Source organism: Lagopus muta, chromosome 25, assembly GCF_023343835.1.
Source record: "Lagopus muta isolate bLagMut1 chromosome 25, bLagMut1 primary, whole genome shotgun sequence".
NCBI lineage: Eukaryota > Metazoa > Chordata > Aves > Galliformes > Phasianidae > Lagopus > Lagopus muta.
This window is the reverse complement of record NC_064457.1, coordinates 3,624,657-3,646,857: the sequence shown is the minus strand read 5'-3', so window position 1 is coordinate 3,646,857 and position 22,201 is coordinate 3,624,657. Positions and strand designations below refer to the sequence as shown.

At 55.9% G+C, this 22,201-nt stretch overlaps 2 protein-coding genes across 2 annotated transcripts; one reads left to right on the top strand and one right to left on the bottom strand.

The window, feature by feature from the left end:
* The first annotated feature begins 71 nt into the window (after window positions 1-71).
* On the top strand, window positions 72-4,333 carry PSMC5 (proteasome 26S subunit, ATPase 5). Its single transcript, XM_048926835.1, has 12 exons — window positions 72-186; window positions 446-517; window positions 1,023-1,092; window positions 1,246-1,343; window positions 1,632-1,688; window positions 1,822-2,052; window positions 2,125-2,251; window positions 2,420-2,610; window positions 2,731-2,829; window positions 2,973-3,083; window positions 3,178-3,264; window positions 3,527-4,333. Exons 1-12 carry the CDS (start codon window positions 148-150, stop codon window positions 3,578-3,580), a joined length of 1,236 nt encoding a protein of 411 aa, XP_048782792.1. The 5' UTR covers window positions 72-147; the 3' UTR covers window positions 3,581-4,333.
* Window positions 4,334-4,462: 129 nt separating this feature from the next.
* On the bottom strand, window positions 4,463-17,112 carry SMARCD2 (SWI/SNF related, matrix associated, actin dependent regulator of chromatin, subfamily d, member 2). Its single transcript, XM_048926834.1, has 13 exons — window positions 16,915-17,112; window positions 10,121-10,305; window positions 8,655-8,697; window positions 8,051-8,173; window positions 7,818-7,937; window positions 7,531-7,626; window positions 6,727-6,828; window positions 6,301-6,462; window positions 5,918-6,015; window positions 5,507-5,642; window positions 5,237-5,359; window positions 5,037-5,138; window positions 4,463-4,884 (listed from the first exon to the last, which is right to left on the bottom strand). The coding sequence occupies exons 1-13, from the start codon at window positions 17,080-17,082 to the stop codon at window positions 4,831-4,833; spliced, it is 1,512 nt and encodes a 503-aa protein (XP_048782791.1). The 5' UTR covers window positions 17,083-17,112; the 3' UTR covers window positions 4,463-4,830.
* Between the last annotated feature and the right edge of the window lie 5,089 nt (window positions 17,113-22,201).

Genomic DNA, 22,201 nt, shown 5'->3' with positions numbered 1-22,201 from the left:
ACGCATGCGCAATCTGGTAGCCTTCACAGTACGCATGCGCTGTCTTCCCACTCACGTACAGGAAGTGACGTCCTGCGCGCGGGGGGCGGGGAGCGGAAGTGAAGTAGTGGCCATCTTTGGTGCCGACAGTAGCGGCGCCAGGGTTCGATGCCGGCGGAGAAGATGGCGGTGGACGGCCCCGAGCAGGTACGGCCGGGCCGGGCGGTGCTCGCGGGCTGCGGGTGCACGGCTCCGGTGTGTCTGAGTCCGGCCGCGAAGTTCTGAGGAGATCGGGCCCGATCGCGGCCTGCTGGGCGCCGTGACTCGGCGGGACCCGGCGGGCGGTTGGGGCGGCTGCAGGAGGGGACGTGGGGACACGGGACTGAGCGGGGCGGGAGGGAGAGCGTGGAGGAGAGCGGCCGTGGGACGGGGCTGGGTCGACTTTACTGTGTGTGCTCTCCTGTAGATGGAGATGGACGATGGGAAGGGCGGCACGGGGCTGCGGCAGTACTACCTGTCCAAGATCGAGGAGCTGCAGGTGAGCCGGGGCACGGTTGCGTTGTAAGGATCTTAAACGTCATCCGGTTTCAGCCCTCTGCCATGGGCTGGGTGCCCCCTCCTGATTCTGGCCTTGAACACTTCTATGGATGGATCACCTGCTGCCCCAGGATCTCACCGCCCTTTGAGAAAAGAATTTCTTCCTAACATCTGGCCCGAGCTTCCCTTCTTTTAGTTTAAGGCTGTTCCTCTTTGTCGTGTCATTATTAGACACTACAAAGTCAGTCCTTCTGCTTGTAAGCTCCTTCCTTGTACTGAAAGCCTGCAGTGAGGTCTCCCCACAACCAAGGTGTTGTGAGAATTGGCAGTGAGGCTTGGCTGAGCAAGTTGTGCTGTGAAGGGCTGTGTTCCTGTCCTGCTTGTCCCAGGACAATAACTGTCCTTGTTTCTCGTGCTGGAGCCTGCTTATTGTTGTGTGTGTGTTTTGTTGGTTTGAGTGCTGTGCAGGATGCTGAGAACTCAGCAAAGCTCCTTTCCTTATACAGCTCATAGTGAATGAGAAGAGCCAGAATCTGCGGCGCTTGCAAGCACAGAGGAATGAGTTGAACGCTAAAGGTAAAGCTTAGTTCCTCTCAGCATCCTTACCTGAGGCTCTGTGGCCAGCCCTGCTGTGGGACAAGAGGCTCCCAGCCTGGCTGCGGGTGCTGCCCACTCAGTGGGGGCTTTGGGTCTCCCCATTTGTCTGCTGATGTTCCCTTCTCTCTGCAGTGCGGCTGTTGCGGGAGGAGCTGCAGCTGCTGCAGGAGCAGGGCTCCTATGTGGGCGAGGTGGTGAGAGCCATGGACAAGAAGAAAGTGCTTGTGAAGGTACGGAGCTGAGCTGCCCCGGGGCTGGCTCCTCTTAGTAGCTGGCTGGTGAGGAATAGAACCTGGTGAGGAATAGAACTGTGCCTTTGTCCCCACAAGAGCACAAGCTCTGCAGAGGGTGTAGTAATTAGAAACATGTGAAGTGAGAGGTCTTTCTTCTGAGGGTAGGAAGGCTGTGTTTGGTGCTGGCTGAGCTTTCGGGCCCCTTTGTGGTGTGGTGGTTGGGACATGCAGCCAGGATTCTGTAAGGGAAAAATAAGTTTAGTGGTGTTAACTGCTGTGTTCCAGGTGCATCCAGAAGGCAAATTCGTGGTGGATGTTGACAAGAACATTGACATTAATGATGTGAGTGTCTGAGAGCCGTGGCAGGGGCATCGTGGCTCTCTCCAAATTAATTGTCCCCTTCTCTGGTGTGGGGCTACTTGGAAGGGTCATGCAGCGGCCCATCACTGAGCTCTTCCCTCTGCTCTCAGCGCAGGTGACCCCAAACTGCCGCGTGGCTCTGCGCAACGACAGCTACACGCTGCACAAGATCCTGCCCAACAAAGTGGACCCTCTGGTGTCTCTGATGATGGTGGAGAAGGTCCCGGATTCCACTTACGAGATGATCGGAGGGTTGGACAAACAGATAAAGGAGATCAAGGAAGTGATTGAGCTGCCAGTCAAGCACCCGGAGCTCTTTGAGGCGCTGGGGATCGCTCAGCCCAAGGTAAATCCTATCTGGAGTTCCCTGGGTGTTGGCTGCTTACCCAGCAGAGCTCTCACCCCCTGGTGCTTTCAGGGCGTGCTGCTCTATGGACCCCCTGGCACTGGGAAGACCTTGCTGGCCAGAGCTGTGGCCCACCACACTGACTGCACCTTCATCCGCGTGTCGGGCTCCGAGCTGGTGCAGAAATTCATCGGTGAAGGTAAAGCAGTGTGACACGAAGCTGCTGCTTGTGCCGGGGTGACCTGGAGGGCTCTCATGGTGCTGGGTGGCTTTGGGAACTGGCCTGCAGGGGATGAGAGTGTGCTGTGTGGGGTGCTGGGCAGGCTGAGGGTGCACAGTGTGAGACTCAGCTCTCTGCTCCCTGCAGGTGCCCGCATGGTGCGGGAGCTGTTTGTGATGGCCAGGGAACACGCTCCTTCCATCATCTTCATGGATGAGATCGACTCCATTGGCTCCTCCCGCCTGGAGGGTGGCTCTGGTGGGGACAGCGAGGTGCAGCGCACGATGCTGGAGCTCCTCAATCAGCTCGATGGTTTTGAGGCCACCAAGAACATCAAGGTAGGGGGGTTCTGAGTCTGGTTGAGCCCTGAGCTGCCTGGGGATGGGACAGTGCCCTGCTGGCCCCGTGATGGCAGCAGGGTGACCATGGTGGTGACAGTGGCTGCTCTCCTGCTGCAGGTGATCATGGCCACGAACCGGATCGACATCCTGGACTCAGCTCTGCTGCGCCCCGGCCGCATCGACAGAAAGATTGAGTTCCCCCCTCCCAATGAGGAGGTCGGTGGGTGGCCCCACAGTGGGCCTGGGGTCTCTGTTGGTCCCCTGCTGATCCTCTCCCTCGGGGGACCACATTGTCCCCTATCTGGGTACAATTCCTGTGGCTTTCTCCCTTGTCTCACTGCTGTTGTCCCCCCCCCCAGGCCCGCCTGGATATCCTCAAAATCCACTCTCGGAAAATGAACCTGACACGTGGCATCAACCTGAGGAAGATCGCAGAGCTGATGCCAGGGGCATCGGGTGCAGAAGTGAAGGTGAGCTGGGTCCTGCAGCAGCCTTGGAGGCTCCACTGTGCTCTCTGTCCTCACTTGGGAGCTCTGGGGCAACGTGGGCCCATGTTCTTTACAGGGGGTGTGCACAGAAGCTGGCATGTACGCACTGAGGGAGAGGCGGGTGCACGTCACACAGGAGGACTTTGAAATGGCTGTTGCCAAGGTAAGTGCTGCAGAGCAGCTGCTGGCTGCTCCCTCAGCTCTGGGAGGCAGAAACTCCTGGACAGCATTTGGGAGGACTTGGGGCTGAACAAGAGCTGAAGGGGTGCTCAGTGCAGGAGGCTGCCTTTCCTCGGGGGAGGATGAAGGCTCTAGAACCTTCCTCGTGCAGGGCTGGAGGTTGCTTTTAAGGGCAGTTTGTGGAGTTACTTGAGGGGAAATGGGAGCTGTGTGCTGGGCACCAACTGTCCCTTGCTTATATCCAGGTGATGCAGAAGGACAGTGAGAAGAACATGTCTATCAAGAAGCTGTGGAAGTAAGGGTGAGCTGGGGGGCTGTTTTGTCTCTAATAAAGTGCTGCTGTGCCCATGTCTGTGCATTGATTTGGGTACAGGGGCTGCAGCACTGGAAGGAATCCCACCACACACAACTGCTGCTTAACTGGTTTTATTAGAAAATAATCCAAAATAGACAAAACGGTTACGCAAGAGGCAGAGCAGGCACCCCTGAGCCAAACACCCTGGGAATATATAAACACCCCCCTCCCCATCCTCCCACCCCCCCCCCCAACCTGTGACCGCCCCCCAGAGGAAGCCAGGCTGCCCTACAAGGAAAATGGGGGCATGGGGCCAGCAGGGTAAGGCACTTCAGTGGGGTCTGCTGGGTGGTGCACTGTCCCCTCGGCCCCAGTGCAGTGGCCCCACGCTCCAGCCCCTTGCCCCAAGCATCTCCAGTTCTCAGAGCCCTAAGCAGGGGGGGCCCTGCTGCCCGCAGGCTCCTGGGGACAGAGCTGCCCCCCCATACCTCGTATCAAGCACAGGACAAGTCACTAGGTGTGTAAAGCAACAGCAGGGGGTGGAGTAATCAACTGATTGTCAAGAACTCAACGCTAAAAAACTCAGTTACATACAAAAAGAACAGATTGGGCAGAACGAGCCCGCTGAGAACACCATGAATCACTGCATAGTTTGAGGTGATGAGTGCAGTCAGAGGAACTGAATATATTAATCAAATACAAACCCACTGTACAAAATGCTTTTTTTCTTTCTTCTTTTTTTTCTTTTTTTTTTTTTCTATAAAACCTGTTCACAAAAATAGTGCAAAAAAAAAAGAAAACCATCGGCCACCAGCAGCAGAAGCTGGCATTTGGAATGACAAACTTTGGTTGAAAAGGGGCAGGGCTGGGCCTGCCCTCACGGTGGTGGGGAGGGCTGGCAGGGCAGTCAGCAATGCCAGGAGGGCTTTGGCCAGAGGCAGGGCAAGAAGGGGACGGGACAGAGCGTGCTCACAGAGGGCTGCATTCGATGCTACAGGCAGAGGCAAACGGCGCAATGCAAAAGCAAGGACATGTTAATGCAGCAGGGCTGAGGGCAGGGAGAATCGGGGGAACCTCTGCTGCTCTGCCTGTGGCGAGAGCTTCCTGGCTGAGGGGAGCCCAGGGGTGCGAGCGGCTCCAAATCCCTCCAGGCACGTAGGGTTTGTGCAAGTGCTGTATTTGATTCCAGTAAGAAGTACCGTCAGGCTCAGGCAGCAGGGAGAGGAGGAGGAGCTCCTGAGCCCTGCTGGCCTCTTAAGTGAGGCGGATCCCAAGCACTTGTTCCAGTTCCTGCCGACGCTGCTGGACCTGGAGGAGGCGAGGGGGGTCAGGCAGGGCTTGGCGCAGGCCCTGTCCCTCTCAGAGAACCAGCTCCTTCTCTACAAGCAGTCCCTGCTTTCAGCCTCCCTGCTGCCATCTCAGCCCAGAGGAGCACCCCGCCAGCACAGCACAGAACCCACCTTGGCAAAGATGTGTCTGCCCACAGCCTCCTGCGCCCAGGGCTGTTGGTAGAACTCAGCTCGCCGTTCCTCCTCAGGGTTCCCGATCACATCTGTTATGATCTGAGCAAAGCAAAGCATAAGGGTGAAGAGGGTGAGGCCTAGGGCTGGCTCCTGCTCAGCCTCCCTGCCCCTGGCCCTGCCCTGCCCTCCCATTTTACCTTGAGGTCCCTCCTCTGCGATTTGATCCACTCCTGGATGAAATCCTGAGGGTTGTTGCTGAAGCTCAGCATGAAGTCGCGCTGTGTCTTCAGCTGGTTGATGGATTCGATGGTCTCATGGATCTGCAGAGATGACAGAAGGTGAGGGACAGTTGTGAGTGACCGTGTGGGAACTGGAGTTCGTGCCAAGCCCCCGAAATGAGACACAGCTGGCACCAAACTCCCCCAGCTCAGATACTGGGGAGCTCTGCAGGGGGGGGATCCTCACACCTTGGCATCCAGTGAGGCGATCTCCTGCTGGTTGGTGGTGGAAGCCAGGAAGTTGCTCATCTGAGCTTTCAGGGGGTCATCCACCTCCACGTCAATGTCATAGCAGGCAGTCTTCTTCTGGTCATTGGGGTCCACACTGGGAAGAGGCAGGGTGTTAAGGGAACCTCTTCAGCCTCAAAAACAAATCAACCACCCCCAAAAGCAATACTGGTATCCAAACGACTGCCCCAGGGAGCTCCCAGACTTGTCGGGCTGATTCTTCCCCTCCCAGTGACCTGTGCTCACTGCTGGTTTGAGCTGGACACCTTGCAGCACCTGGGGCCCTGCATCCTCAGCAGGGAGGAACCCATTGCTCCAGGCAGTCCATCCCCACCCCCAGTGGCATTGCCCAGCAACTCCTCCAACCCCTACCTGATGGTGTGGTTGATGATGATAGGATCTGGGTGCTGCAGGAGCCCTGCCAGCTTCATGGGGATCTCAGAGAAGCGCATACGGACACAGTTGAAGATCTGCAGGGGTAGAGCAGAGCGTTAGCTGCCAATGAGGGGCTCCTCCCACCCACCAGAAAGGGTTAAGGCAGGAGCAAGGTTTCGCTCAGCCCCATTTTGAGCACGCCAAGCTGATGGATGCACAACAGAGCATGGAGAGAAAGACAGTGACCACTCCAAGCCAGGAAAAAACGCTTTTCTTGTCTTTGAAGGATGGAAATGGTGCTTTCCTCTCATCAGAGACCCACACGATTACAAGAGGGCAGGGGCACCCCAGAGGCACACGAAGGAGAGGGGTGGACTGACCTGGCGGAAGTAGCGGTTGCAGTTGATGTATTCCTTCTCGTGACTGTCCTGCAGCTTGTTGTGCTTGATGTAAAGCCAGAGCGCCTGCATGATGCTGGCACGGGTCTGGGTGTGCACCCCCAGCAGGCGAGCCAGGCGAGGGTCCAGTTTGTATTGTGGTGGCTGCAGGGACATTGCGGGATTAAGGGCGGATTTGGAACGCGGCCCCTCAGCATGCACAGCATCCTACACAGCCCTCGTGCTGCTGCAGGCTGAGGGCCATTCCTAGAGCTCTCCACTGCTCTCTGTGCCTGTTCTGCACCATAGCACATAACCCAACAGCCCCCCTCGTGCAAGATCCCACCCCAGCCTGGGCTTGTTTCAGCCTAGAAACTCAGTTTCAGCTGAGCTGTGCTGAAGGGCAGCGTGGCACTGGTAACACCCTACCTGGTGATCCAGCATCAGCAGCAGGGTGCACTTCACATTGACGTCTCCAGGACGCTTCACTTGGAAGCCATCAGTCTCCTGGGTCGTGGGCAGACGGTGCCACTAGGAGAGAGTAAAGGGGCTGTTTAACTTGGTCTCACCAATGCTGATGAGCTCCAGCCCAGCTGTAGGCAGTTCAGGTGGACTAGGAGAGCAGTGGATTTGGTTTGAGCACTTGATTCCAATTGCTCAAACAGCTCCCAGAGTCACTGTGGGATCTCAGACCTGCTTCACCCACCGGAGGGGCTTGATGCCACAGCTGCTCTCACAAACCATTCCACTTAGTGGGAATTTACCTCCAACAGGGGGGTACCACCACAGGAATCAGTGTTTGCCAGAAGTACAGATTCACAAATCTGAAGGAGCCTGGAGCTGCCCAAGCCATCCATCAGAGCCATGCCTGTGCTGCAGCCTAACACCTCCCAACTCCAGCCATGGACACGAGGGAGTTAAGAACCAACCCTGGGGCAAGCAGCCTGCTTCTGGGAGCCATCCAGGTGAGAGGGGCCAGACTGGCCTCACCGGGCTGCCAGCCAGCACTGCTGAGCTGCAAACTGCAGCCTACAAAGTACAGCAGTGTGGTTCTTGGGATAGCTCAGCACTGCTTTGCTGAATACAGCTCCCTCTCCACCCTGAAGCACGCAGCAAGCCTTGCTGGTGCTGGGCTGGGGATCTGAGCACCTGCAGGGTGAGCAGCAGGGTCACTTCCCATTGCACTCAACAGCTCTCCTCACCCTTCCTGGGGTGCAGCCAGGCACATCTCACCTCCACCAGATGGTTGTCTGGCCCGTACAGCTCTTTGTCCAGCTCGATGACGAGGCTCTTGAAAAAGGAGGAGAACTTCCTCTTCTGCTTGCTTGGCTGCAAAACATTGCGTGCAAGGCTTGGCCTGATGCTGCCAACACCATTGAGGGCCCCAGCCCAAAACACCGCCTCCAGCACCCAGAGAGAGAAAGACTGCATCCATCCCATCCAAACTCTCAGCACAGAGCACCAGGAAAGCAGCACAGCCCTCCTCCCACTGCCACGTTTATCCCTGCCCAGATCCTTACATCCTCCAGCAGTTTGCCCTCCACACGTAGCTCCCAAGAGGCCACACGCTCACCACCCTCTCCTTCTTCTTTGGCCGGGGTGAAAGTGTTGGAGATGTAAATCCTCAGCTTCCGCTTTTGCTGTGGAATGGGAAAACAAAGAGGGGGGATGTTTGGAGCGAGAGGATGGCTGGCAGCACCCATCTCCTCCCTCCACCCTGCCCAGCTGCTTGCCCTCCTGGCCGGCCACACACCGTCAGTGGTTTCTTGATGGCCTCCTGAATCTCCATCCTCTTCCGAGCGATGGTTTGGTCCAGCTTGCGCTCAAAGGCGAGGAGGTCCATGTAGGCCTGGGATTCTGGGACAAGTTCCCGGATCTGTTAAATGGAAACAGTCAGTCCCTCACGTGCTGAGCTGGTGCTGCATCCCACTCCGACCCCAGCATCTCTACCAGTGCCAGGCTGACATCCCAGGGAGTAACCAAGTGACAAGTCTGGCACAGCAGCACCGTTCCACATTTCAAAACACTCCCCAGATCACAGAGCTGCACTGATTGGAGCTACTCACTGTACCTACCATCCTGCTTCACATCACAGGCAGGGATCATAACCTTGCATTGTCAAGAGGAACCCCAAGAGAGAAGCTTGAGAATGACCAGGGGTCTACACCCCAGGCCACTGCTGCTCCTTGTTTGCCCAAAGCCCCGCTTGCTTAAACTGTGCACATCCATCTCTCTAACCCACAGGACTGAAATGTTCCATTCTGGGATGAAGCAGAAACATCCATCAGGCAGCATGAGGTTCAATGAGATTGGGGACTTCGTTGTCAACTCCTCACAGGCACCAAAGTGAAACTCACCCTCTGTGGCAGGACTTTGTCAGCCATCTTCCTCCTTTTAACCCTGCAAGAAGCATGAAGAAAGGTCAAAGAAATGATCCTGCAGCAATCACAGAACGCTGTAGATCTTGTTGCCTGCCTGTCTTGGGGGACACAGTGTGGTGGATCTTTTGGCCCCATCCAGGCCATGCATGGCTCTGGGCAGTGCTGTGGTGCCATGGGGATGCCAGTCCCAGCCAGGTCCCAGGATCCTACTGCAGCAGTGTGATCCAAGGGGAAACGTCGCCATCAGCTACAGGACAGGCATTTCAGAATTGCAGGAAGGGAATGAAGAAAGGCTGTAAAAGCATCTAATGGCAGAAGCCTTTGAAGCAAGTGGATAAGAAATTGTAACCGTGGGGGGGAAGCTAAGCCAACTCCAGAGGGGAAGGTCTGAGAGCTCCAGAGCCTACCAAAGGGAAAGAAACCCAGTCCCTGGGTCCAGTTTGTTGTGCAGCTCCTAGAAACAGAGGGAAACACGTGGGGAAATGCTCTCTTACTCTGCCCCAGTTTTGGGGCAGCACCTAAAGCAGCAGGGCAGCAAACATGGCACTACTGCTGCCATCCTGAGGCATCCCAGGATTTGGTCACTAAGAACTGGTCCTGACCCTCCTCCCCCTCCCTTCCAGTCAGGAGCAGGGAAGCTCAGCAGAGCTCTGTGCACAGCCCTGAGCTCCCCAGCACAGCTGATCCCACACAGCCACAGCTTTATCCAGCTGCTGACGTCCCTGTTCAGTGGGTGAGGACGTCTCAGCCTTGTGTCCTTAATCCCCAGCTTGCTCTGGAGCACAGAATGGATGCACAGCCCTGCAAAGGGATCACAAAACCATCAGCCCTGCTGTGCAGCAAGGGCAAGGAATGGGACCAGAACATCCATTAGGACTGAGGGACCTTGAGGAACAGCCTCCAGTAATCTAGAAACCCTCATGGAAACAGGAACAGGGCAAAGGGATCAGCAGCATCATAAACAAGCGAGGAGCTGCTGGCAAAACCGTGCAGCTCACGGAGACCATCCCAAGTAAACAGCCATGCTGAGATCACAGATCTGGGGAGATTCCCTGCAACCTGCCAGAGGCTCTCTGCAGCTCTGCCTGCCTCCTGCCAGGGCTGGGAATTGAGTGTCCACCTGCCTCTGTGCCTGCCCAGGTCAGCACAAAGCCCCCAAGAAGGGGGAAAAGCTTTGACAAGCTTGTGCTTAAGCTACAACACAGCTTTTTGGTTACCATTGGGGAGATCAGAGCATGGGGAAGCTGTAAGCCAAGCGTCCCAGCCTCACCCACCACCCCAGCACTGACATCTGGCTGCTTGCCCACCAGCAAAGGTGCCAACAACCGGGCCATGCTGTAGGTTTGGGTGGAGAAATGCAACCAGAAGGGCAGCAGCCAGATTCAGAGAGTGAACCCCCTCTGCTCCAGACTGGCTGACGGTGCTCCTGTGTCCCCCCTTACCCTCTCCTCTGGGTGGCCATGGGTGGCTGTGACTGGGGAGCCAGCAGGCGCTTCCTGAAGGGGTCCATCATGGACTGTGGCAGGCCGGGTCGCAGAGGGGATGCTGCTCCATATGGAGGTGCTCCTGGAGGTCCCACCTGCAGCCCTGCCATGGGCATGCGGCTGCCTGGCGGCATCCCGGGGCGCTGGCAGGGAAAAGAGAGAAGAGGGGGTGTTAAACATGGGCCTCCTAACCAGAGGAAGGACATCAGGAGGGTGGCCTTCATTCCTGGTGGATGTCGCACATCAGCTCTGGCTGCATCCTTCTCCCCTCCAGGCACCTACACAGGGCATTTACAACCCCCCAGCGGGATGCTTAACCACTTTTGCATGAATCCCAGCCTGGGGCAGTTCTCTTGGTTCCTCTGCATCTCCTGCAGCAGAGCAGTTTGGCCAGCACCAGCACCGCCAGCTGACGCTGGGTCTGCAGCACACACAGCCCCTGGGTGCTCAACAAAAGCTCCCAGCACTGCCTCTCATCCCAACTTGCTCCAGCATGCTTTGCCTGCACTCTCGGATTCTCTGATCCTCCAGCTCCCCCCTGCCAAGGAGCTGGTGAGGCTGGGAAAGCCACCAAGCCAGCAGAACAGCATTTCTTCCCCTCCAAAGCCTCCCTGACATGCCAAGACAACTCCTGCAGCTTCCCTCCTGCCTTCTGACCCGCATCCTGTGGACAGAGACAGAGCTTTGGTGCAGAGGAGCTAGCAAAGCCAACTCGTTATCCCAAAGGGGCCAGGAGTCCAGCAAGGAGAGCTCAGCCGCAGGCAGTGCTGCAGGCTGACAAGCTTATCTGCATGTAGGCATTAATTCCACTGCAAATCCCACACAGGATCACCACCACCAGCCTGCCTGGCTTCGGCAGCTTTTAGAGGCAGGCTCAGAGCCACAGCGGGTGCTTGGAGCCAAAACCCACTCACCTCCTTGCTGGAATAGCCCCAAAGGCTGTAAATGCAAACAACAGAAGAGCTGAGGCTGCTGGACAACATGAACAGCCCTTGCCCCAGAGCCCACAGCCATGGGCATCTCTTACAAAGTGCCAAACCCAGCAGGAAATCCCCAAAATACATCAGCCTCAGTACGGAGGAGCATTCCACAGCTGGAAAGGCAAAAAGGAGCAGCCCTGGAGGTGGCAGGATGGGGACTGCAGGAGGAATTCATAAAACACACACACACGAAGCCCATTGCACAACCATCTGCTTGCTTTCACCTTTGCTTGGCTTGCCTTTGAAGCTGCTGGCCAACCTGCCTGTGCTATGAGGCAAAAGCTTTTCCTAACAGCCCCCAGATGTTTTGCTCCCTTTGATCAGCCACGTTTTGGCAATGCCTCCCTGCAAACAGGACTGCACAGGCTTTGTCTGCAGGGTTCTGCTTGCTGCAAGGCACTGCCTGGGGCTGTGCATGGCTACAGCGTGGCTCCAGGAGGCTCCAGGAACTGTGCTGATCTGCCTGCAAGGACTAATGGAGAACAAACGGGCAGGAAAAGAGGCTGTGACATTTCTAATTAGCAAAAAAGAAACATGGAAACCCTCAGAACGCAGTCGCTTTGCAGCCCTTTTTTTTCTTTCTTTTCCTTACCTAGGAAAAAAGGGAAGGAGGAATCCTCCACATGCATTTCTTTCTCAGTTTACCTTCAAGATTTGCAAGAAGCAGATGGAAAAGTGTCTCAGCAAAGCAAAGCAGCCTTTGCTGTGGCCCCCAGCAGGACTGCATGGCCAACAGCCCCCTTGCCTGAAGGCTGCAAGCTCCGGACACGCAAACAGCACAGCTGTAAATCTCTAGCTAAGCCATTAAGCAGTATTACAGCCCAGCAGGGTGAAGCCTCCAGCACCCTTCAGAAGCCCTGCAAATGAGCAGGATGCAAAGAGGGCTTAAATTCAGGAAATTTTATTAGAGCAACTGAAATGGTGACCTTCCTTACATCCTTCCTGGCTAACAGATACGCTCGGAGGCTCCATCCTCTCCCCTTCATCTGGGGCAGCACTGTGGTCCTACCCCTTCCACATGCCTCTTCATCCTCCCCTCTCTGCCCCAATGGCCTCCTCCTCCTCCTCCCACTGCCAGCAGGGCGGACAAAGGGCAAAATCTCGCAAGCTCCGCTCCAAGGAACGAGCTGGATGGCATCCAGCCCTCCCCGCAGAGAATGAGTAGAGCCATTTGGAAATGGGACAAAAAACAGCTTGTTTCTGCTCCCTGCCAAAGCTGGAAGAACGAATCGGGCTGGCTGCAGAGCAGTGGTTCATCCCAGGTCAGTGCACAGGCCTCTCGCATTTGGGGAGCTCTGTTTAGAGTCAGCTTCAGTCGGAGCAAGCGGGGGCTGGAAGGCTTCTTGATGGATGCTCAGCCACATGACGGGAGCCTCGCTGCGTGCCAAAGGGCTCTTCTTGAGGAAGGGCAGGCCAGAAAGCAGATGCTGGTAGCAGAAAGGGAAGAAAAAAAAAAAAAGGAGGGGGAGCAATAACATTGAAGGACAGATCTGCAAGAAGGGCACAGAGCGCGTTGGGAGAAAAGCAGCGACTCAGAAATGAGCCTCTCTCCATCTTCTCTCCAGAGGACGGCTCTTCTCCAGAGCCCACGGGTGGCAGGGAAGCCCTTCCCAGGCGCTGCACGAACAAAAGAACCTCCTGCACTGTGCTCATCCCTCCCACTGTGCCTCTGCCAGGACGGTGAGCAGGGTGCGTGCTCCCCAGGGCCACCAGCACGCAAGAAGGGCTGCAATGCACTGAGCATCGGCAGCTCCCTGCTGATTCCCCAAGCAGAGCCTTGAGGAGGGCTCATAAAACCCCCCACTGCATCGGGCTGTCCTGATGCATGCCTCATTTCACTCAGCTTGCTCTTTGCAAGCACTGACATTTGGGGAATGAAAGCCCACGTGTGTCCTCACCCAGGAGATGCCAGAGGGGCAGCTTTTCCCGCCAGCTCCTCGTGCATCCCACAGCACTTCCCGTTGTGATGTGGGCAAAAGCAAACCTTGCCCAACCAGGATCCCAGCTTTGCACTGGGCTGCTCTCACAGGCAGCTCAGCACTGCTTGGGATGAACTGAGACCCCTGCAACACAGCCCAAAACACTGCGGGGGGGTCTCAGGTCTCAAACCCCTGTGAGCAAACCCCATTGCGGGGGGGGGGGGGGGGGGGGGAAGGAAAAACAAAGTGATCATCAGCAGGAGGGCGCTGCTGCTGGTGAGGTGTCATCACTTGCTGCAAGATCTTGGATGCAGGCAGGCTGCTGTGATGCTCAGATGGGCCGCATTTCAGTACTTCAGCAGTAGGAGCCTCAGCTAAAAACAGTCGGTGAGGAAGCAGTAAATTAAAGAGTGAACAGCAAAGCAACAGGCAGCGAAACCGAGCAGACTGAGGACACGTGCTGGCGTCACGTCAAGCACCAGCTGAGATATCCGGGTCCAGGCAAACTTGCCCACGTGTGGCTTTGCAGCTGCAGATGTTCCAGGTCAGGGGCTCCAAGCTGTGCAGGCTGCAGCGCTCACGCCAGGACCCACGGCACCACGATGCTCGGGGCAAAGGCCACATTAGTGAAGTTTTCTCAGCAGCTTCCACGCCGCAGGGACTTGGCGAGAGAACAGAAGGGATGCACGAGTTACAGCCTGGGACTTTCACCTCGTGCTGATGTCCATGAAGAGCACGGGATGGGGGAGAAGGAGGTGTAAAACAAAGAGCAAGCTGAGGAACGGAGGCTGCAGGAGGCAGAGCAAAGGAGAGCTCAGAGGATTTATGCCCAAAACACACGTGTTAATGCAAGCAGGAACAAGGAAGAAAGGTGTTGGGTTCCCACTTGAAAACGTGGCAGCCTCAGCAATACAACGTGGAGGAACCCAGGGGAAGGGCAGTGTCTGGTGGAAAACACTGCTCAGATGTGCAGGGAACGGCGCTGAGGGTCCCCACAGGATCCCATGGAGGAAGACACAGCAAAGGCCTCCAGCAGCAAGCTTTGGAGGTGCCCTCACTGAGCAGAACCTCCATGAGCCTGCAGGAGAAACAAAGGGCGTCCTGAGCTCTGATGCTGCCTGCTTCCCTCCAGCCCTGAGAGGAGAGCATTGCTCTGCTTTGTGTCATTTGCTGGATGCTCAGCCTCTGATGAAACCTGCCTTGGAAACGGTTCCCCCTGGGAAGGGTGGGTCACACAGCAATGCAATCCCTGCTGTGTGCTGCAGTTCCAGCCCTGCTGCTGTCCCCAAGCCAAGCATGGAACAAACACCCTGCTCTCCTCTCCTAATGGGATCCAGCAGATCTTTTCAGGGGCAGAAAGCCCAAAGTCCTGCCTGGGCCACGCACAGCCACGCTTCCTCCGAAATCACTTCGTTAGCAGTTGTTTGGATTGCAACAGCCCTTCCGTCCCACGGAAATGGGATTCCTGCTTGTCAGCAAGTGCCAATGAAATGCTTTTAACATGGCACTTCACTAACTCTGCTTTTTGCCACTGATCTGCGCCAGCAAAGCGACAGCATGGGGTAACTTCAAGGCCAGGGCACCATTTTGCACAGTCCCTCCTCCGCTGTGTCACAGAGCCCATTCCCTACCACAGCATCAACCTGATAACTCGGCGAGAATCTCCCAAGCCCAAAAACTGCACCACAACAAACAGAAGAAACTCCTGCTGAGTTTATGCTGACCTGATCCTTGGGATGGGGATGGACATGGCACCAAGCAGCTGATCGTCCATTGCCTGAGCACACTCACAGATCACAGAGGGGCCAGGGTTGGAAGGGACCTCAAGGATCACGAAGCTCCAACCCTCTGCCACATGCAGGGCCACCAACCTCCACATTTAAGCTGCCCAGGGCCCCATCCAACCTGGCCTTGAACACCTCCAGGGACAGACAGGGCATCCACAGCCTCTCTGGGCAGCTGTTCCAGCACCTCACCACTCTCTCTGTAAAGAACTTCCCCCTGATATCCAGCCTAAATCTTCCCTCCCTCAACTTCAAACCGTTTCCCCTTGTCCTGCTGTTATCTCCCCTTTCACAGAGTTGATTCCCCTCCTGTCTGTAGGCTCCCTTTAGGTACTGCAGGCTGCAATGAGGTCACCCCCAGCCTTCTCTTCTCCAAGCTGAACAAGCCCAGCTCCCTCAGCCTGTCTTTGTAAGGAGGTGCTCCAGTCCCCTGATCATCTTTGTGGCTCCTCTTCACCCTCTCCAACAGCTTCCTGTCTTTTTTGTACTGAGGGCTCCAGACCTGGACACAGTGCTGCAGGTGGGGCCTCACAAGAGCAGAGCAGAGGGGGACGATCACCTCCCTGTCCCTGCTGGCCACCCCTCTTCTGATGGAGCCCAGGACACTCCTGAAAAATCCTCTCCTTTCTGCTCTGGAAATATCAGTCCCAGTGCCAGAGGGAGTTGTCCTTCCCAATTCCCTGCTTGAGATGCTGGTGAATAGCCAGACAAGCAGGGATGTCAAAGGATTAGCATACGTTTAATAATCCACTGATTAAAGAGCCCCTAAGCACCCACTGGCATAGACGAGGGCTGTTGTGTTCTCTGGTGAACATAATGCAGCAGAAGGAGCCTGACTCACTCGATACCCCCTGAGAAGTCCTGCAGGCACCGCAGCGCTGACCACTTGGTGGGGAGGAGCTGCTTTGCACAGCCTGCAAATTGCAAAACAAAGGGCAGACCGTAGGGATCAGCCCCTACGGATCATCCTTGGAGGCATTCAAGGCCAGGCTGGATGTGGCTCTGGGCAGCCCGGTCTGCTGGTTGGCGACCCTGCACATAGCAGGGGATTGGAACCAGATGATCGTCGTGGTCCTTTTCAACCCAGGCCATTCTATGATTCCATGACACGATTCCATGATCAGACCCCACTCCCACTCCTGCTGCAGGGCCAGCAAGCTGCCAGCCAGACACACAGCCCCACACGACGTGCAGATCCCAAACACTGCAGCATGCTGCCATATGCTCCCGGTCTCACCCTACCCCATCCATACGCTCCCAACACCTGCCACGAGTGCAGCATTTTGGCCAGCACGGAAAGCAAACATATGCGCCCCTGTTTACCCACGGCAGAGAGATGCCCGCTGGGTTTTGCAACAGGGAAGGTTGGGGAGAAGCTTCCATACGGCTCTGAGTCACATTACAGCCAATGAAGGGCCGGATCGGCCTCGCTGAGCCATCTCAGCTTTCACTTCCAGGCTTTGCAGCTTCATGGCTTGTTTCCTCCTTTTGTACAGCAAAGCTCCGGACTTGGAAATTCCCCCAGCGGGATGGATTACTTCAATTCGAACTCAGAACGCGCTGCAGAACGGGGCTCCTCCACCTCCACCTGATCACATCCCCGTGCCTAAATAACCCCACAACACGTGGGGCTGAACCAACAGAAAAGGCAGTGGAAAGAGCAGAGTCCACGGCTGTGCAGCGGGTCACATCGCCTCCCCCCACCCCTGTTCCTTCCCCCTAACGTCCACCTGCACCCCTCCACCTCCAGAGCCGCTCAGGGACGGCTGTGCTGCACCCACGGCTCTCCTGGACCCGGCAGTGCCCAGGTTGAAGTAGGACCCCCAGCAACGGCCATAGGGCGGAGCGTTTCGTTAACAACTTTTTTATTCGGGGGGTGGGGGGAGGAGGGGAACCGCCGCCCCACGACGGAGCTCTGCTCACCCCCCCTCCCCCCCCGCGGGCCCCACGCTCCGGAAGCAGCGCCGCTTCCTCCGGGCCCAAAAGGCTCCTGAATCCCCCACGTCTCCATCGGAGAGTTCTGAGTAACCTCCCAAAGAGCACACAGCCGCCCCCCCGCCCCCCCTCACCTGGTACTGTGCTCCCGAAGGTCCCATCGGGCGGTATCCCGGGGCGGCCGCGGAAGCCGGAGACGGACTGGGGCCTCTCATCATACCGGGTCCGGGTCCCGGAGGCGGAGGAGCGGCGGCGGCGGAAGGAGGCAGAGGGCTGAGCGGGAACGCGCCGCGGGCGGCCATGGCTGGGCCGGGCCTGGGGGTGGGGAAGGGGGTGGGGGGGGCAGCCCCCGCCCGCGCTGTTTACTCGGAAGCGGCGGCGCACGGAGCAGAGGCAGAGCGCGGCATGAGAAGCCACGCCTCCTCTTCTAGGCCACGCCCCCACCTTCAGACCACGCCTCGTCCAGACCCCGCCCCTCCTTCCCGAGACCACGCCCCCTTCAACCCGCTCCATAGCGGAGCCCCGCCCCTTAACCTGGCCCCGCCCCTTAACGTAGCACCTTCCCTGTGTGTCTCCTCCCCCAAATGTAGTCCCGCCCCTCTACGTGGCCACACCCCCAAATGTAGCCCCGCCCTCAGTGTGGCCCCGCCCCCTAACATACTCCCGCCTTTCCATGTGGCTCCGCCCCCTAACATAGCCCTCCTATATATGTAGCCCCACCCTCTCTGTGACTCCTCCCCGACATAGCCCCGCCCCTCTGTGTGGTCCCGCCCCATAGCGTAGCGCCGTATCTCTTCGTGGCCCTGCTCCTCTGTGTGGCTCCGCCCCAAACCTAGCCACGCCCCCTCTCTGGCCCTGCCCATCTCTGTGGCTCCGCCCCTTTAACACAAACTCCGCCCATCGACGTGGCCCCGCCCCCAGCAGGCGGTGTGGGTGGGCACGTATGTGGGTGGGCACACGTGTGTGATTGTGTGCACACTGCTCTGCCAACATGTGTGTGCTTCTACGTGTGGAGGAGTGTGTGTGCATCTGCATGTGTGTGTACATGTGTGTGTACATGTGTGCGCATGTGTGTCCATGTGTGTGTTTCTCTGTATGCACAATTGTGTGTGTGTGTGTGTGCAATACATGCATCTCCACAACTACACGTGTGCATATTTGTGCACATGTGTGTTCGTATGTGTGTACCTGAGTACATGTATGTGTGTGTGTACATGTGTATGCATGTGCTTGTATGTGTGTGGGTGTAAATATCTGCACGTGTGCATGTATACATGTATGCATGTGTGTGTACATGTATGTGCATGGGCACATGTGTTCATGTGTTAGCAGGTGTGTACATGTGTGTACCTGTTAGTGCATGTGTTTATATGTGTGTATGCTTGCACATGTGTTTGTACATGCGTATTCATGTGTATACAGGTCTATTTGGATCTGCATGTGTTCACCTGTCTGCATGTGCGTACCTCTGTGGGCATGCATGTACTCGTGTGCATGTGTGTACTTATGTGTATGCGTGCACATGTGTTCACATGTTTGCATGTGTTTATCTGTACATATGCATGCATACATATGAAGACATGTGTCTGTATATGTGTATGCACATCTGTGTACATGTGTTAGCACGTGTAAGCATGTGTGAGCATGTGTGTATGTTTGCATGTGTGTGCATGTTTGTAAATGTGCACATGTATCTGCATGTGTGTATGGGGATGTACATGTGTTTTGATGTGTACTTGTGTATGCACGTATGTATGTGCATGCATACGTGTGTACGCGCATGCTTGCATACATTTACATGTGTGGCATGTAAATGTGTGGCATGTTACATGCATGTTACATCCTTTTTCCACTCTCCCATCGGGTGCCGCATCATTCGCACAGGGTCAGAATGCAGAGCACGCTGATTAAAGGACCTTTATGGAGGAAAGATAATTATCCCAGCCTTTTCTCCCTGGCACGTGGCACTGGCTGATGCCTAATTAGTGAGACCCCCATTGGCGAGCATTGCACTGTTTGCACTCATCATGGAAACTTCCTCTCTGGATGGAAACTGGGAGCATCCATTGCGTGTCTGTCAATGCAACCTCCCTTGTGGAGGTCAGCACAGTCCCTGGAGGTGGATAATGATTAACATATAGATTGCAAATCCATGCTGCTGGCCAACTCCTGTTTTGGGTATGGAAGGGAGATGGTGAGCGTGTGAGTCGTGCAGCTGGGAGGTGGAGGGACAGGTTGGTGGGGAAGGAAAGCAGCAGGGGGGAACAGTGTTTGCTGAGCAGTCAAGGAAAGGCTACGATGACTGAAGGAATCTCTAAGAGCATCCAGAGAGCAGCAAATCTGACCGGTGCAGTGCATGCAGGAGGGCTGGAGGTTTCAGGAGAGCTGGAACAAATGATAGGGCAAGTTTCCAGCTACAAGTTGGTTTGTTCTTTCTGCATCGCTTTTCTCAGCTGCCAGTGGTTCCCCAGCTCCTATTGCATGGAAGGGTGGGAGGTGGGGGATGCAGCATTTCTTGGCCTGCAGGGATGTTTGCTTGGGAAGCAGCAAGCTTTGCACAAAGCTCTGGGCAGATCTCTTCTGCTTGGGTGGTGGACAGGTCACATCCATCACAAATGTGAGCAGAAACACAGAGATCCATCCAGCCCGCTCCAGTGGGTCAGATTCCACACCTCCCACCATATCGGTGTGTGTGCAAGAAGCCAAGTGTGCAATGAGGCTGTAAGTCATCAGCCAGAAACCTGTTCTTCTTTACCTGTGCAGGGAAGGTTTCCCCATCAGCTGTGATGAGAGTGGGTTTGTTGTCTCATAGCACTGTCACTCTGTGGTTGTAGGATTTCAAGTTGGATCCAGAGCCTCCATCCCCATAAGAAGGGTTTCTGATGGACTCAGGATGGGTCGTGCTGCTTGGAGCCTGGGGATGGACCCCCTCTGTCCTTCCCACCCCCATGGGTTGGGGGGCAAAGGCTGCTGGATATGACAGCAGCTGGACAGAGCTGGGATGTGCTTCCAGCACGCCTCAGCCAAGATGCTGAGAGCATCAGCTTAAGGTGCTGCTTAATGCTGAGCATCCCAGGTACAGAGATGGGAACTTCAGTGGCAATGTCCCTTGGTCAAGCCCTCAGCATCCTTTCCAGCCCCATCCCAGGCACTGAGCTGCCCTACGGTGCTCCATCATCACCTGCCTCCCCAGACGCATTTAATGAGATTAAATCGGCCTTCCTGTGTGGTTTTCTTCCTTCGTTGGATAGAACTCGCTGGGGGTGCTGATCCCAGTGCAGAGCCTCCTCCTCTCTTCCCAAAATTACCACCGGAGAGACTCGGCAGCATCGACCCCTCCGTAAACCCGTCGTGTTTGGGCACAAGGGGGCACTGGAACACCGCTGTGATGGGATGGTTTGTGGCTGCGAGCTGAGCTGCTGTGGCCACGAAGTCCCTCCGCACCTTCCCCCAGCGAGCAGACATCCAGAGGACGTCCTGGGCCCTGCTGCAAGCCCTTCCAGTTAAATCACACTGCTCTGGGAGTCAGCAATTCCTCCTGCATCAGCAGAGCTGCATTCCTTGCTGCTTCCTGGGATGCCCATCCGAGTGAGAGCAACAAAATCCCTTCTGCTGTGAGTCCAACACCTGCAAAACCAAAGAGCACCTTCATCTGCTGGGGCTGGAGAGGCTGGGAATCATCCCTCTGCGCTCTGCTTAATTGATATTAATCTAATCAATGCAAATCATATTAGCTCTCCTGGAAACACTGGGCCTTCAACCAACAGCAGCGCTGGCTGTTCTGTATAAATCAAATTTAGCAGCCTATAAACATCAGTACATCGCACAGACACAGTCACCCTCGTAAAGGCATCAATTGCCATCTGAGTGTATTAGCAGAAATAAATTACAGAACTTTATCTCCCTGCCATGCTGATGGGCAAAACCACATAAAAGAGGCACTTGGAAGGCGCTTTTGTGCCGATTGTAACAGAAGCTGCTGATGCTGTTCTGCTTCTTCAGAATGCCTTGAATTGCATCTCATTAAGGGATCGGAAGAGCTTTGATGAGTCAATGATACAAATGCCCCTCTGTGCATCCTGGAGCACCTGTGTGAACAGTTCTGTGCGGGCAGAGGGGATCAAACCAACTTTATACACACCTGGCAGTGGGAGGGGGAGCAGGATGGGCTCCTTTACGCTGTTCCTACAGTGAGGGATGAGCAGAAGAAAGCGAGGAAAGAGTCTGTGCTATTCAGCCCTTCATAAAGAGGGCTGCCAGGTGGCTTGATTGCAGTGCGAGCATCTCTGGAGGAGCAAATCGCTCAGGAGAGGGGTGAGAAATGAGACTTCAGGCTGTCGGGGTGATGCAGATCTATTAGGGAAGAGATGGGCTTTCCTGGAGCCTGGAGGTGGTACCCAGGCTGCATTAAGGTGCTCTGCATCAGATCACCTTGGGGACACCGCCTCCCTAATGCTTGCTGCTTTCCCACTGAATGGAGCCATGCTGGGATGCCCTGTGTCTGTCTGTCTGTCAGCAGAGCTCTCCCACCCCATCAGCTTTATCTCACCTCACCCTCCAGTCCAGCTGACAGCATAGTGCCTGCTCCTACATAGCAAGGGCTAGGATGAGCCTCCTGCTCCTCTGCACCTTTTTATGGAGGTCTTATCCTCCTGCTCTGCCTCAGGTACGTGGCAGCCTTGTTACCATAGTAATATACCTCACCATCTTCAGCGCTCCTCGCAGAGTGCCACTGCTGGCCCATGTCGCTTACAAGGGAAGAAAGAGTGGGATGGGGGCCACAAAATGCCTGGGAGCCTCACAGACCTGCTGTGGGCAACCTGGTGGTGGCCAGGGTCTGTGGGAGACCATCCCTGGTGGCTCAGCTTTGCCCTATTTCAGCCCCACAGCAGCATTGTGGCTGTTCCTGATGCTCCCATCCTCATCCCTTCTCTCTGTGCTTGGTGACAAGAAGTGATTAAGGGCTTTAATAATTTGGATTTATTCTTCTCTTCTATCCAAGGCTGCTCAAAGAACGTTAGAGCGATGCTTGGTTAAACTAAGCAGCTGGAGATGCTTCCTTTCAGCAGCGCATCCCTTGCTGTGTTAATAACTGTGGGGGCTCCTCCTGGGCACGTACAAATCCTGCAAAGTCACTTCCAGAGTATTTGGGATGTGTTTTCCTTTGGGTGAATGCACAGAAGGTTCTTGTGTCTGACAGCTGTGCTCTGGAGCTATTGGTGCTCTGCAGGTTGTTTGGTGGCAGGGTGTTTCGTGCAGGAGCCTGGCTCCAGCCCAGCTTGTGCCTGCCCTCTGGTAAGGAAAGCATGGAAACCTGATGTTGCACAGCTTCTGGAGGGGCAAGGAGGTTTTATTTGGGGTGGCTGGGAGCTCAGCTTTCTGGTAGAAATGGGGATTCGGCACTCAAAACCAGAGGGCAAA

What these genes read in the sequence shown, in the direction of transcription:
- PSMC5 (XM_048926835.1), top strand. Translation starts at nt 148, where the DNA reads ATGCCGGCGGAGAAGATGGCGGTGGACGGCCCCGAGCAG. An exon ending in CCAAGATCGAGGAGCTGCAG is followed by an intron (nt 518 to 1,022) that starts GTGAGCCGGGGC and finishes TTCCTTATACAG; the next exon opens with CTCATAGTGAATGAGAAGAG. An exon ending in TCCCCCCTCCCAATGAGGAG is followed by an intron (nt 2,830 to 2,972) that starts GTCGGTGGGTGG and finishes CCCCCCCCCCAG; the next exon opens with GCCCGCCTGGATATCCTCAA.
- SMARCD2 (XM_048926834.1), bottom strand. Translation starts at nt 17,082, where the DNA reads ATGGCCGCCCGCGGCGCGTTCCCGCTCAGCCCTCTGCCTCCTTCCGCC. An exon ending in TGCTGATGCTGGATCACCAG is followed by an intron (nt 6,463 to 6,726) that starts GTAGGGTGTTAC and finishes ATGTCCCTGCAG; the next exon opens with CCACCACAATACAAACTGGA. An exon ending in GCAGACACATCTTTGCCAAG is followed by an intron (nt 4,885 to 5,036) that starts GTGGGTTCTGTG and finishes CGCCTCCTCCAG; the next exon opens with GTCCAGCAGCGTCGGCAGGA.